Source organism: Charadrius vociferus, unplaced genomic scaffold (genome assembly GCF_000708025.1).
Source record: "Charadrius vociferus isolate BGI_N301 unplaced genomic scaffold, ASM70802v2 scaffold212, whole genome shotgun sequence".
NCBI lineage: Eukaryota > Metazoa > Chordata > Aves > Charadriiformes > Charadriidae > Charadrius > Charadrius vociferus.
The window spans coordinates 2,277,062-2,292,174 of record NW_009647223.1 but is presented as its reverse complement, the minus strand read 5'-3'; the positions used below and the strand labels follow the sequence as shown (position 1 = coordinate 2,292,174).

At 38.4% G+C, this 15,113-nt stretch overlaps 1 protein-coding gene across 1 annotated transcript in view; it reads left to right on the top strand.

Annotated features, from left to right (window-relative positions):
* Nucleotides 1–331: 331 nt before the first annotated feature.
* TTC1 (tetratricopeptide repeat domain 1) overlaps nucleotides 332–15,113 on the top strand; it is a 31,831-nt gene continuing 17,049 nt past the window's right edge. The window contains exons 1-3 of the mRNA XM_009879807.1: nucleotides 332–704; nucleotides 11,403–11,463; nucleotides 13,320–13,432. Of these exons, the coding sequence (XP_009878109.1) occupies nucleotides 381–704; nucleotides 11,403–11,463; nucleotides 13,320–13,432 (498 nt within the window). The 5' untranslated portion in view covers nucleotides 332–380. The remainder of the gene's footprint in view (nucleotides 705–11,402; nucleotides 11,464–13,319; nucleotides 13,433–15,113) is intronic.

The following is a 15,113-nucleotide window of genomic DNA, read 5'->3' as shown; positions in this document are numbered from 1 at the left end:
GGGGGGCTCCCTGCGCGCAGTCCGCAGGGGGCCGAGGAGCGCGAAGGGGTGCTGAGGCCTGTGGGTAGGCAAGTGTGTGTGACTTCAGTCCCACTGCAAAGAAGAAGCTGCAGCATAGTGCTGTGCCGGTCCTGGGAATGTGAGCTTGTGAATTAACTTACTTATGGGAACAGTGTACTGGCCCCATGTCACTGTATAGGCTATAGAATAAGAATGTTTAAGTTCTTACCTCCCCTGAGGGGTAGTAGTTTCCCTCAGGTGATGTCAAGAGTACTTTTAAGTTCTTAAGAGATTTGCTTGCTGACAACGCATTTATATTATACTTATTGAGGGTTATTTCTTTTTATTTCTAAAAACCTAACCCCTCCAAGGAGTCCAACATGGAAGAGTTTAAAGATGCAAGTCCACCTGAAGAATTACTTGATCACTTAAAGCTTTCTGATCAGAAGTCTTCAGAGACTGGTGCCAAAGATGCACAGAATCCCCAAAACATTGAAAGTGGATATGCACCATCTTCAGCCAAAGATCCCACAACAACAGATGAGTGTTTCCATGACTGCCATGACTCCTTTGAGGCAAAAGAACCTATGCTGGATGATGAAGGGAATTTACAGAATGATGAGAATAGCTCAAGGAAGCAGACAGAACTAGATGAAGAATACTTACTAGAACTAGAAAAAGATATGCCAGAGGAAGAAAAACAGGTAATCCAAAGTACCTATGTTGAATATAAAAAGATAATATTTTCAGTGTCATGTTTCTGAATGGTCTGTGACCAACATGAAAATGGACTTTTTAAAACTCATTTGTGTCTAGTTCTACTATTCTTAGTTTCTCCTTTTGGGTAACAAGTTTGTTTTTTTTTTTATTAGATATTCTTACTCTTCTTAATCATCACATTCCATTGCAGATTTTCAACTGCTTTCACCAGTGTGTAAGGTTACTGTGACTGGGAGAGATTATAAGAACAAAAATGCCCTGTTTCATGTTATTTAATTGTGTGCATTCATTGTTTTCACCTGATTAGCTGCAAGGTGCTTTTCCAAAACTCGGAGCAGGTTTCAGGGTAGTCCTGTAGGCATGAATTAGATCTCCTTTTAATAAAGGAAATAGAGTCCTTACTGAAAGGCTAGCTGAACAGTTTGGATCATAGGTAACATTGAATAACTGATTATGATGAGGGAAGGAGACAGTCGCGTAAGGAATGGCAGCTGATGAGAGGAGGTAGGCAGCATCTTAAGAAAGTATTACTTCATAGGGGAAGATAGTGTATTGTATAGCTGTGTAGTTTTTTATTCTGGAAACTCCCAGATCACCAGGAGCAGTAGAAGAAATTACTACTGTAATGTACAAGTACTACTGAAATGAGGCATTTGATGAAAAAGAAGAAATGAAGGGGTATATTAAATGATATTTTTTTAAGTGATTAAAATATTATGCATGTTTCAGTGAATTTATAGGGGCTTATTACTCTTTTGTACAGGCAGGCTGATCTCTTCTAATTCAACTGACTTGGTAAAGCTGAAGCACGCTTTCTTAACTGTTGGCTAGCCCTGTCTGTGTTGTGTAAGTAAATAAATTCTGGCTATATGTTGCCCCAGAAAGTTGGACAGAGGGAGGGGCTTGGCAGTAACTTGACTATGCCGTGGTCTTACCGTCAGCTACTGTAAATAGATAATGACAGGCAGAAATGCGCAGAGCTAAGGTGCCAGAGGCAACCAAACATCCGTATTGTTTGTTACAAACCAATACAGAGAAATTTAATCAAGTCCTGGCTCAAATAGTTCCCTTGCTAGTAGGGCAGGATTTCTGATCCAAATACATCAGTGAAGCAAAAAAGGTAGTTTTTCATCCGCAAAACAGATTGTCATATTAATGTAGAAGTTCCTTGAGGTGGAAAAGCAATATGGGACTAGTGGGGAAGTGGAATATGGAATATAATCTCCTTGAAGTAGGAATGAGACTAGGTGTAACACTTGTCTGCTGCTTCACTTTGTGGAAATCACTTCATCTCTCTCTCTGTGTGTCTGTCAGTTTTGACGTCTGTAAAATGGGCATAACAATGCTTGCCGGTTGTAATACTTTGAGCTCTAATAAGGAATAATGGGGGTGGGGAATCTGAAGAAGTTATCTTTGCGCCAAAAGGGCCTCTGGAGGGTTCATCTAGTCCAACCCCCTGCTCGAAGTTAGATAAAATAGATCAGCCAGCCCAGAGCCACGCAAACATCTCAGAGCCTGGAGGCTGCAGAGCCTCTCTGGGCCCCTCATGATGGAACCTTTTTTCCTCGTATTCAATTAGATTTTCCTTTGTTGCATCTTGTGACTACTGGCCCTTCTTTTTCTGCATGCCTGCAGGAAGAGTCCATCTCCATATTCTCTAGCAATCAAGTCTTCCCTGGGCCACCTTTTCCTAAGGCTGAACAAACTCAGTTCTCCTAGGCTGTCTGCTTAGGTCATGGTCTCCAGTGTCCTGACCATCTTGGGGGCCCTCCACTGGATTCCCTCGGAGAAGTCGATGTCTGTTTTGGTATTTTTTTGTATGGAGTGTACACTAAAACTGGGCACTGTCCAAATGCATTCTCTCAGGTGCTGAACAGAAGCCAATAATCACTTTTCTTGACTTAACTCGCTACACAGAAAAAACATTATCACTTTGCCCTTGTGTCTTTTCTATTTTAGACTAAACAGACCATTTTTGTACTTTTATTTATTGCTTGTACAACAAGGAACGGTCTCATCATAAGTCACTATAAGGTTTCTGCAGCAGCTTATAACTTGCAGGCAGCTTGAGAGTTTCATAAACAAAATGCTAAAAGCTGGGGGGAAATTATGTCATAGAATTAAACTAGAAAGAGCAGCAGGCCTGGAAATAGGGTGTCTTAGTTTTTGTGTTGCTGTTGTTTCTGTTGTATTGTTAGGTAATCATTTAACTTTGCACATCAATTTTTTCCTTCTTTAAAATGAGCAAAAGATGAGTGAGTTTGAATACTTGCATTCACCTTTGTGGATCTCCATTGAAAGGTGCTATGGGAATACAAAATAATACCTGTATAAAGCTGGGAAGATTACCGTAGAGAAAGTATTGATACAGCTGCAGTTCTCATCTTTCTGTAGGTTTTTTTCCAGTGGTATTGAGCAATTGTGCCTTTCAGCTTGGTTTGTGATTATACCTAATGAAATGTAGGGATTCCATCTCTTGGTATCACCATAACTATTAGATTGGCAATATTTATATTGTGAACTTTATGTTCTATAGAGAGCTTTCCAAGTGGATTATATAAGCAGTCTTTAAAATACCGCTTTTTTTTTTCTCTAATAAAATATTGTTGATGTCTCTTATAAGCAGAGTTTGAGAACCCCAGAAACTAGAGATGAATTAGAAGCTTACAGCAGTTGTTATAACTATTGAAGTGGCCTATTTGTGTGATCTTACCCTGCATCACCTTATATTCTCTGTTGCAGGAAAACTGTGGGGGTGTGTCATTCCTGAATTGCCACTCCAGCTTTTCTCGTAGTACTTGGAAATGATGGTTACAAATTTTATTTTATTTTTATTTTTAAAAGTGAAGCATTCTATATATTTTGAATATGAAAAGACTCCGTTAAGTGATGCAGCTTTTAAGAAAAAATACTGCAGTTATGGCCTGAAAACAGCTGCTGTACATCCATTTATTCAGTTTTTCAAACATTTTAAACCTCCTTCCAATTGCTCAAAAGGTCATTTTTGAGAAGAAGGGCAACATGATTTTTTTTTTTTTTTTTGCAGCTGGAGAAAATGAGGCAGAAATATTCAGAACTTGTTTATTTGACTGCTTAGGTTATGACCAGACACTTAGCAGCAGTGCTGTGTTTGCTACTTAGGCAGTCCTTCATCATATTCTCAGCCCCCTGCTGCCTCCTGCATTGTGCTAGCACACCTCTCTGTGTGAATGTGCAGTGAACCAGTTATGGGGAATGATTCAGATAAAAAATAATGCTGTATTTTTAGATCAAGCGCAGTGCTGGTAAAAGTAGACATCAAATGGCAGACTTGCAATGGCATACAGGGGTAGATGGATTTTCTTCAATTAGACTACTCGCCTAGAGAAGAAAAACTTCCTATGAACTGTGGCTGCAACACTAACCATAAACTATGTACTCAAGTCATAAGGAGAGTTGGATGTTAGCCCTGCTCAAATCAATTTATGGAACCTACACCTTAATAGTTTGTGGTTTGTTGGGTTTTTTTTTTTTAAACTCAGCTCGTTGTTATGTTTTAGCAGCTTTAATAAATTAGTTCTTTTGAGCGATGTTGTCCAATAACTAGGCTGTAGAAAAGAAAGTCTCTATTCTGGAGATGCAAAGACAGATTCTAGTGCTTGCTCTGTGTATTTATGCGTATTCTATGTGCAACCTTTCATGGTAGCAGCTCTGAGTAGAAATTCTCACCCATGCAGAAGCTGCTGCAGAGATCACAGTGAAGGAGCAAGTGGTTGTGTATTTTCTCTCAATTATATTTTGAGAGCCCCATACAGTGCGATTTCTAATTTTAAGGAACAGGAATTACTTTCAGGAAAACAGTACTAATACTGTAAGAAGTCTTCTCTGCACAATGAAGCTAAAAGACCTTAAAAGGATATTAAGACACAAATCTGCAAGAAGTATTCTTAAAAACAGCTGTAGCATAGAGCCTGGTTACTTGCCTGGACTTGCAACTGAGAGCTTTTTAAGAATTAAGCATCCTGAAATGAAATTAACTCTTATAAGATGATGATGTTGTTGTTGTTTCAAATGCATGCTGATTGCTGCCTCAGCAGAAGCACTGAGCAGTAAATTGCTTTTGATGCATTACAAGCAGATTTTTCTGGTTAGTTGTCATTGACAGTGATGGCTTTGACGTTGGTCTAGTCTGCAGAATTAATCAGAAGACACCCAACAGCTGTTACATGGTAATTGTTTCAGTCTGACCCGGTCCTCTTCTGGAGGGACACCCATTAATTATGAGTTTATCCAGCAGCAAGATTCTGAATCTCTCATGCTCTTTCATCATGACAGATGTTGTCTTGTTCTTTGGGCCTTGTCTGGCAAAGACTTAAGCACCTGGCCTAGTAAGCTCTTATTTTGGGTATAGAACACTCCTTTCTAGCTGCTGTAAGACCCTGCAATAAATAACTAATTCCTCAAAAGCAATTTCCTTCTTTGGGCTGTTGCATGTGCATTAGAGCTGCAGCTGGGTCTAATCACGCTCAACTTCTGTTTTAACACTAGGAAATATGTCAGCAAGACAAGGAACACAGCTCTAGTAGAGGAGATTCTTGAATAGTATCTTGTTAGTGACTTTGTAAGAATTAAGTGAAGCTGGTCTTTGAGAAGTAGTATTTTTGTGTTATACCTGAGTTTTTTTCAGTTCTGGGCTAAACAGTAGAACTTCCTTTTTTTTTCTGTTTTCTCCAGAAGTTCTAGGATGTGTTAGAGAACGTTGTCTTAATCAAGAAATTTGCTTTAAACTGCTCCCCTCCTCACCTTCTCTACCCCATGCTTCAGGTTGATCCCATTGTTCTTCCATAAATTATAGCTTCTATATAGAATTTGCTTTTCCAGGGGCTGAAGAACTGATCTGGGATTTCTTCTGAGGTGGATTCTATGGTGCAGTCATTCATTTCAGTATTTGGTGTTTTCCTAGTTCCATCTGTCTGTACAGTATAGTAACCTTGACTCCGTCACAGTTGCTGTTTTTTCTATTGTATTTAAGAAATAAAAGCTAATGAACAAAATGGAAGACAGCCTACAACGAAGCAAGTCATATTTTGGAGCAGTCCTCAGGTGCTGATCACTTGGAGATGGTCTCAGAACTCTTTCCAGGAAGAATTATGTGGTTGGACAAAAAAAAAGATTATTAACACATTAGACAATGCAACTGACTGCACAGCAGTAAAACTTATTGCTTACATTACTGACAAATAATACAGAATATATCTTTTAACCGTTCTTATCAGCATTCAAACTTATTTTGTGTAGCAATAAAACTTGCAAGACAATGGGGTTTTGAAGGCGTCACAATGCAATCTTGTGAAATATAATAAAAGGTGATTCCCTTATTCAAATGACCTACTTTAATAACCTGAAATCCTGTATACAGTACAGCACTAATACTAAACATGCTCTTGTTTTGGTCAAATTGGAAGAAAAGATGGATTGCTATACTAACACTACCCTGTCTTATGGATTGCAAAATAGAACAAAACATTCTGTTACATCTTCTGAGTTAATCAAAGCTTGGAGAAGTACATCTGAGAAGTGTATCTGTATCTGCTAGGGTAGTTAATTCCAAGTGCTGGTGAGAAGAACCTGGATAAAATCTCGAGTTATAATCTCCCTGTGTGATTTTGAGTTACGTTTTTAAACTAAAAAAAGTCTTTTGCTGGATGGCAATTAAATAGAAAGAGTGAAAAAGTATACCTTCATCTTTCTTTCAGCGCTGCTGTCTGATTTTAGTCTCATATTCATTTTTGCATTTCTCTGGAAGATGCTGATACTGTCAGACTGAGATCTTTTTGACTTGTGCTGATGGATTAAGTGGTCAGCTGCACTTCTGCCTGAGGCTGTTGCCTCTGGAACAGGAATGACTGAACAGCATATAGTGTCACTCAGGAATACCCATGGGTAGTCTGGCATGTTACCTTAAACTGACTGTCAAGGATGGATATGACCTGTTGTCACTGGAAGTGCTGCTTACAATTTCAGGAAAAGGTGGTGATTTGACAGTAGAAAGACTAATGCATCTTTACCATGGAGTTACAATGAGCAGAGATTTGCCAGAGTCTAGCAATACTTATTAATCTACCTCTTGTGGGTAGAGGGCAGATTTGGCACAGTTTTCAAGTGACAACTCTAGCAAGATTTGAAAAAGGATTTTTTTTAAGTGACTACAACCTTAAATTGAAATTCAAATCTTTGAATGCATGATACAGCAATAGCTTCACAAAACTGCAGGGGGAAGCAGATGACTACTAATGAGTGACTTGGAAATAGTATTTGAAGCTGAAAAATATATACCTTATCTGTTTAAATTCTTTGCTTCTGTGCACCCTTTGAACCCCAGTAACTTTAAATTGACTGCTACTTGGTGACCTTACAAAAGGGTATATGAGATGCAGATGTGCATTGTCACACTGTATAAATAGCCTTACAGAGAAGAGAGTACACATTTGCTGCTCTTGACAAAACTGGAGCCAAGAACAGTTCCCTAGCAAAGTTAAATCAATTGATCAAATAAAATGCATAGGAACAGCCAGAGGAAGCATAGTTGGAAGCGTTACAAGCTAAGGGTGTTTGTCCTTCAGCTCTCACCAGCTATATTTAAAGATTTTGCTTCCAGCACTTTTAATATATTGGTTACTTCCAAAACAAACAGTGAAAATGTGTAGGTTGCTTTCCTCTCTAATAGTAGAATAATGCTTAATGCTTTGATTTTTAACCCTGAGTTTTTTGGCAGAGTAGCTGAGGTTCAGGTACTGTATTTGATGGCCTTTCTTTTGAGTTGTTGTACTTTACTGTCAGAAAGCCAAGCTGTCTTTTCTCATTACTTCAGATCATGCCTTAATTTTCAGCACCTTTTGCTTGCCAGGCAGGTTTATATTAAGATCCTAATTTCTTCCAAGTGTGGACAATTGTTATTCAGGATCCAAATCTGTAAACATTTCTAATCAGATTCTTTAAGAATCATATTACTAGTTAAATGTAGTTATTTCTTCTAGACTTTAAAAAATAGCTTTTTTACTTTGTACATCAAAAACTAATGCCTACCATTTGGAATTTGTCATCTTTGTGTTAATAACATTTGTAAAAAAACCCCAAACCTTAAGATTTTGCTGACTTTGAACACCAGAAAATCATAATGGAGTGTAAGTTGGGGAAGTTGTGCATGACCTCAGTATCGTATATACGAGCAGCCTCAGGGAACATACTGGGTCAAGATGTCTTTTCCTTAGGCAGAGCACTGGAGGAGTTCAGTCTGACCTACTTCCCTCGCTGAGGAAAGGGTAGCCTGCCCTGCAGCTACTTAAATCTTTTTCTGAAAAATGAGTGGGTGGGGACACTGAAATGACATTGTGCAAAATTTGTCCCAAGGACAAGTCACTTGCAATTTTTTCACTCTGGGCTGATATGATCACAGTAAACTGATGACCAGCCAATTTGCAATTGTCCACCGAAGCTGGAAATGCAGCATTCTGAGTGAAGAGGTTATATCTTCTAACAGTGCTTTGGTTTTTGTTTGGTTGGGTTTTTTACCCTGAATTTGAATAGAAGACAGATTCTAACAGCATCCATTGGAGCAGTCTTTTCAGCTTAAATGTAAATTCACCCAAAATAGTTGTCTTTCCACTGCTTTTGTGTTAGGATTTTCTGTTAAAGAAATGTATGTATGGAGGAATAAATGATGTATTTATTTCACAAATACATAATGTCCTTTAGGAGGCAGTGCGTTTAGGATGTGATATGCTAATACGTATGCCTTTACATTTTGTGGAAAAGCCAGAGGAATTTGTTGTTAGGGTTTGTCTGCTATTATGTACTGCTTTATGGGTCATAGTTCAAATGCAAATCCAGAATAATGCATGAGGTACCCTATGGACTTTACCTTTCTGAAAAATACTGTGAAAACTTGTACATTTTGGAACTTCAGGGACAGCCTGAAACCCGTAACACAGGGATAGCTTGAAAATGTTGGCCGAGCGATAACAGAAATACTGGTTTTGAACCAGGACTGCTTTACTTGCATTGCTGCTTTCCAGGGGGCTGAGTAAGCTGCAAAACCATATTCGGTGTTCTTAACAGTGCTGCTGGCGTCTGAAACATGCTTAGATGACACCTTTTTCGGGTCAAATAGTCAGAAGTGACCACAAGACTGTCACTGGCATTTGTATGTCTGTAACAGTTTCTGACTAATGGTTCTCTATCCTTCAAGTTTGTGCAGTGTGATTCACAGGCAAGAGGACATACCAAGGAACAGGCTTTTTGAGGAGAAGAGTTGAATGAATCATCAGCTTCCCAGCATGACAGTCCTTAAACCTTTCAGTTGCTCAGAACTTTAATCTGCCTGTGTTTCCCCAGCAAACATGGCCATACAGCCACCTTGGTCTTTCTTCTGTGCTGTTGAGACTTGAGGTCACAGTCCTCTTGGCTACCTGAGAAGGATTTTTTTTTTGTTCCTTTTAATTTTTTTTAAAAAATATAAAATTTAGTCTCCTGAAGCCTTCTTGCTTCAAATCACTTTATATTAGTATTTAATATTTAACTGGAGTAAATGTAATATTTTGTAATAATTTTAATAAAGACAATAATGATAATGCAGGTAGAGCTTTTCATCCAGTATTCCTTGATTTTTAGGGTTTCTTTATCGGGAGTACTATGACCATGCTGTAGTTCTCATTTTATATGAAAAAAATTCTTTCATTCTTGTAGAGTTGTAACTCTACCTTATGCAACAGTGAATCAGTTAATGGCAATTAAAGGCCAGTTCTAAATAGGTCATGAGCAGCGAGTCAGTAGGGCTAGTGTTTCAAGGATTTCTTATCTTGAATGAGGGTTATCTATGTAGATCTTTCATGTTTTCCAGTAGGATCATCATCTCCAAACCTGTTCTGTGCTGAAATCTGGCTGCTTTGTTCACTGGTATGAAAATTGCTTTTGTTGTGCTTTCATTCTACAGCTGTTCAGTGTTTTAAAATATTCTTTCCATGGAGGGCCAACTGTGCATGTGGCAGTGACTGTGCTGGACCTGTTCTGCCTGCCACTTTGAAAGTTTGGGTACAGCTTTCAAATACAGTTATGTACTCCCTGTGGTGAACAGCAGAATCCTGCATTTATACGAAGAATTTATACTTTTAATGTGGCTTGTGCCCTAGGTGCTCAAATTTGTTTGTATACTCATTATTTAGAAAACACCAGCTGGCTTGTGTACATTGGTGCAAGGGACATTGCTGAAGGACTTGTGTGGCTTTGTCAGTCCACCCTGGAGGAAAGTTAGTTTCTAAATAGTGCTGCATGTTTTGCCTGACCTATGTTTTGTTGGGTTTTGTTTTTGTTTTTAAATGTGAGGAGCAATGAGTATTAGAAAACGTATTTAATAGGCGGTAGGAAAAATTTAGTGATCTAGGCATGTATTGAAAGGGTCAGATGATATTTTACTGTGTAATTTTGTGTCTCTCACAACTGAATGCCATTCCCCTGAGCGTATTTTTCAGAGCATTGTGATCTGTTATTACCAAGACGGTGACAGTGGTCGGGTGAATTACTTTCCAAAACCAATAAAAGCAAGAGGAGAGAACCTCTGATTTTGTATTGTTTGTCAGCTACTTGGCATAGCTGTGAGATGGTGCAGCGCTCCACAAAGAGTACTATATTTAGCTGTTTCCAAGGAGATGTTCTGTGCGATATTGATAATTGCATTAATCCTTGATTTACACAATCTGCAGGAAAGGAAACTGCTCCTTTTCCTAGTGTTGGCTTTTTAATTGCTCGATGATCTGTAATTTATAGACACCTTGATTTCAGTGATTTGTGTGTGTTGGGGGCAAAATCAGCAGTTCAAGTGATCATTTTTCTGCCACAGAAATGATGCATGAACATGAGCATTGCTTCTTGATGTTACTGTCTTACTTACACTGCTTTGGTTTTACTTGTGTGAGGTATGTCTGCATGTAAAAGACTTCCATTGTAAATAGGTTGAAGGGATGGCTTGATGACATCCTGTGTTTTCTGTGTCAAAGGCTAAGAGCATTCATGTCAACTTCACTTGTGCCAAGAGTACTGTTAAGATATTCATGGTTGAAAACACAACTCTGCTCAGCATGTGCAATTTTCACTGTATAACAGAACAATCTTCCTGTCTCTGGGTCTGATGGTTTAGGCACTCTCTGCATAAGAAATCTTTCAGGGCAGTAACATCCATGGACCTGTTTCTGATGCAGTCAGCTCAACATGCTTTGTACATCTCTGAAAACAACTATGAATTTCTGAGGTGGAATTATTTCAATCAAAATTTTTGAGACTTTACATCTAAAATATATTCTACATAGTTGACCTGCACTGATTGAATTAAATTGAGTTGGAAAGGAGAAGCAAACAGCCAGCTAAAAAGCTAATGTATGAGTTTAAACCATGTAATTCACTATGAATGCTCTTTCTGAATACTGTTGTCCACGAACTGGAGCTTTTTAATTGCCTTGTTATACTGTGTGTTTCATGGATATATAAAGTAAATCACATCACGATGACTACAAGCAAGCAATCGTGGTACTAGTTAAAATTCTTCAGGTTATATTTTATTTTGATTTCCATTCATACTTTATTTGGAACTGCAGCTGACCTACTTGTTCATTTCAATTAAATACTTTGAGACAATGTCTTTTCTTTTGTAGAAAAGAAGAAAGGATAGCACAATGCTGAAGGAGAAAGGAAATGAGCAGTTCAAGAAAGGAGGTGGGTTGATAATCTTTTAACACCATATGGATGTTAGAGGATTTTAATTAATACTTAGCCATCATGGTGATGTTGCAGAAAACTGATAGGAAGATGTCACACCTATCATTATTCAAACTTATCACATATATCATTTTGCATCCAGCTCTAGAGAACAGAAAGAGATACCAGACCTCCTTTAAGAGTTAAGTTGAAATCACAAAGACTTGGATTACTAAAGCAGGATTCTCATGAAAGCTAAGTGTTTAAATCCAAGAACATGATACAGAATTGACTGCCTTCCAAGTGCCAGGCTTGCTTTTACTAATCAGAAAAGGCTTCCACTAGGATCTGAGTTTTGCTAATGCAGGACTCGGTGGCTCAGTAGCTCTGTCGTACCTTTGTATGAAAAAAGTTGCATGTTTCTTTTTATCCACTGACTCTGTCTGTTACAAGTTTTATTTATGTATGTGTGTGTACATATATATATACAGACATCTGTATATACATGTACACACATATGTACATCTATATGTACCTACATGTACATCTGCATACATATATGCATACATGTATATGTGTATATGGAGATCTACACACGTCTGTGTATATATATAGATGTACATGCATACACACATTTTAAAAAAATAATCTAGAGGTATGTAAATTTCTAGTTTATGCCAGAACTGGACATGTTCTGAACATACCTAATACATAACAACAGGGTTGAGGTCAGTAATAAATAACTGTGCCAATGCTTTTAATTAAAAAGCATGATGGGGGAAGCGATTTTGACATCTACCTTTCATTTAATGTTCTGGTGGCTAGAGGATTCACAAAGAAGACAGGAAATGCAGATTCATACTTTACTCAGTCAGCAGGGACACAAACAAGTAACTTCCCTTTCCCAGAAGTCCCTGATAACCAGACAGTGACCTTTGTGTTGGGGGTCTCTTATTGTGTGCTAAGAGAGCAAGATTCCTGGGGAATGACTTACCAATTCAGGCAAGCGTCAGAGCAGGCAGAAGGAAACTGCTTGGACCATGAAAGCAGCAAGCCTGTAACGTTGGCTGAATCATCTTGTGAAGTCTCATCCATAGTCTCTTCTTGACAAATTCTTTGGCAAATATTTTCAGTGTGCCTGTGCCTGCCAAAGTGCTTACTGATGAGAAATACACAAACTTCTAAGCACCTGGATGGTCACCAGCTAATATGCACAGAAAGCATTGCTCTGTTTTGAGGACAATGCGCTTGTCAGCTGGCAGGGCATTGTTCAGAGTCAGGATAGGGCATTTTCACTCTTGACTGTGCCTTTATTAGAAAACGAATAACTTGATAATCCCATGTGGTTTACCACTGGTCCCTGCTTTACACCAGATGGATGACAGATGACCTTCAGGTGATAATGGATTCGTGATGAGTGACCTTTAAGTCAGTTACTGAAGATGATGGGACAAATAAAATATCTTCGTAGCTACTTTGAACAGGTATCGGTGCAGTGACATGCTTCAGCACGTGCTTCCTTTCAGATCAAGGATACACTTAATCTAATGAGATTCTACCTCTAAGGCTGGTACTCAAATAGAATGAAACAATTTCAGGGATAAGAATTATATGCACATCATGCTGTACTTGTTACATTAAGCTCAGGACTATATTTCTGCTTTTACAAGGGTGTTGATTCTGAAATAATGAATTGTCATTGATCTATGTACTACTTAGTAATGCACTTTGAAAGCAGCTCCTGATTCCAGTTTAATATTGCATCATATATTGAGAAATGTTTCCAAAGAAATCTTAGCCGTGTGGTTCACTGACTGTACTGGCATTTGAAATAAATGGTCTGTTCTGGTTTATTTTTCCTATGGCATTTGCAGACTATGGAGAGGCAGAAGACTCTTACACGAAGGCTCTGCAGATTTGTCCAGCCTGCTTCCAGAAAGATAGGGCTGTTTTGTTCTCAAACAGAGCTGCCGCAAAAATGAAACAGGTGAATATTCTTTTTATGAAACACCATGTATTGATTATATGACAAACACAATAACGAAGTCATTAGGGGTGCATAAAGGAGGGCAAAAGAATAAAGCTGTTTGCAGGTTTTGCTGCTTGCTCAGTCTCTCATGCTCCCAGTAGAAATGCTGGCACGCTTGGTTTTGCTGAAGATGAATACCACCCTGAAAATTGCAATTGGAACAGCTGTTCAAAGTTGCTCTGCTGCATTATGTTTAAAACACTGATTTTTCTTTCATTCTCTCTGTTTTAATGAAATTCAAAGTTCATGCGGAACAGATGTCTTTAAGCATGTTTAGTTTATGAAGACCATGTATTAGATTGTTTAGAATTGTAGCTAGTAAGTGGGTTTTTGAAAGCCTGGATTGTCAGATACTTGTCTTCATTTAATTGGCTCAAATGCTTTGAGGTGTAAGCAGAACTTCCTAACTATGGCTTTATTAATTTAGTTAATCTGCTTCCTTCACAGTTGTGGTATAGTAGGACAGACGTATATAGTAGGGCATGGTCTGGATAGAATGGCTGCAGCTTTCTTCATAGGTTTTCTATTCCTTGACCAGGGACAGGTGCCCAGATGGTACCAGAAATAGCAATGCACTTAGGTAGCATGGAAGGCGTAGAACACAATCTGTCTAAACAGAAGCTTTCACTTCTTTAGAAAGAGGAGATGCTAAGAATTCAGGAGAAACGACTCCCTATTTTTGCCTTTGTTTTTAAGATTAAATTATTACAGAAGAATAGCACAGTAACTCCTATCCTCAGCTTACCCTCCTGCAAAGGGAACTTTCTTACGCTTTTCCTCCAGTATTGAGAGAGATGCAGCTCTGTTTAGAAATGTATCTTGCAGCCATATTTAGGCATAAATAAATAAATTCTTACTCAGTGTAGGCTATTCTTGTTCAGCCAGAATTATCTAACTTGCTGTTGGGATACTGAATTGTTTGAGCAGACAAGAAAAAATGGAATCAAATCTGTAATAACAGATGATGGAGCCTATCAAATATGAAAGCTGTAAACTGGAAAACCTCCTCATAATCCTGATGTTAACTACTCGTATCACTAGGAAACTAATCCACTAGTCCCCAAATGAGCCCAAGATGATAAAAGAACTGTGCACAAACTAGTGTATTTCACTGGCATAGATCAGTGGAACTTGACAGACCAATACATTACTCTGAAAATAGATTCATATTGTTAATAACTTCCCCATCAAGTTTGTTCTTCCATACCTGCTGCACCCATTTGCTTTGCACTACAATAAAAGCTTATGAGGCAAGAATCTGTGAGACAGATTCTGTTTTGTGGAGGAGAAAATAGTTCCTTGGGTGTAGAAAGATTACAGCTACGTAGATCAACAATACAAGCACGGAACAGCCTGATTTATTTTTTTTTAAATATTTTTTTTAAAGCACTTTTAGTGTGGATGAAAATAGGATCTCTGTCTCAGCTCTTTTGGGTTTGTTTGGTTGGGTTTTTTTTCTTGTTTCATTATAAACAGATTGCCTGGCTCTCATCTTCTCACCATGGTTGTCTGGGTGCACTAAAATCTTGTCTCTACCACTTCTGGAAGTCTCACACGTTGTTCCTTGTAGAGGAAGCTGTATTAGTGCTAAGGGCAGTGTCTGCTTTCCAAATGTCTTAGTACAGACAAGAATTTATCT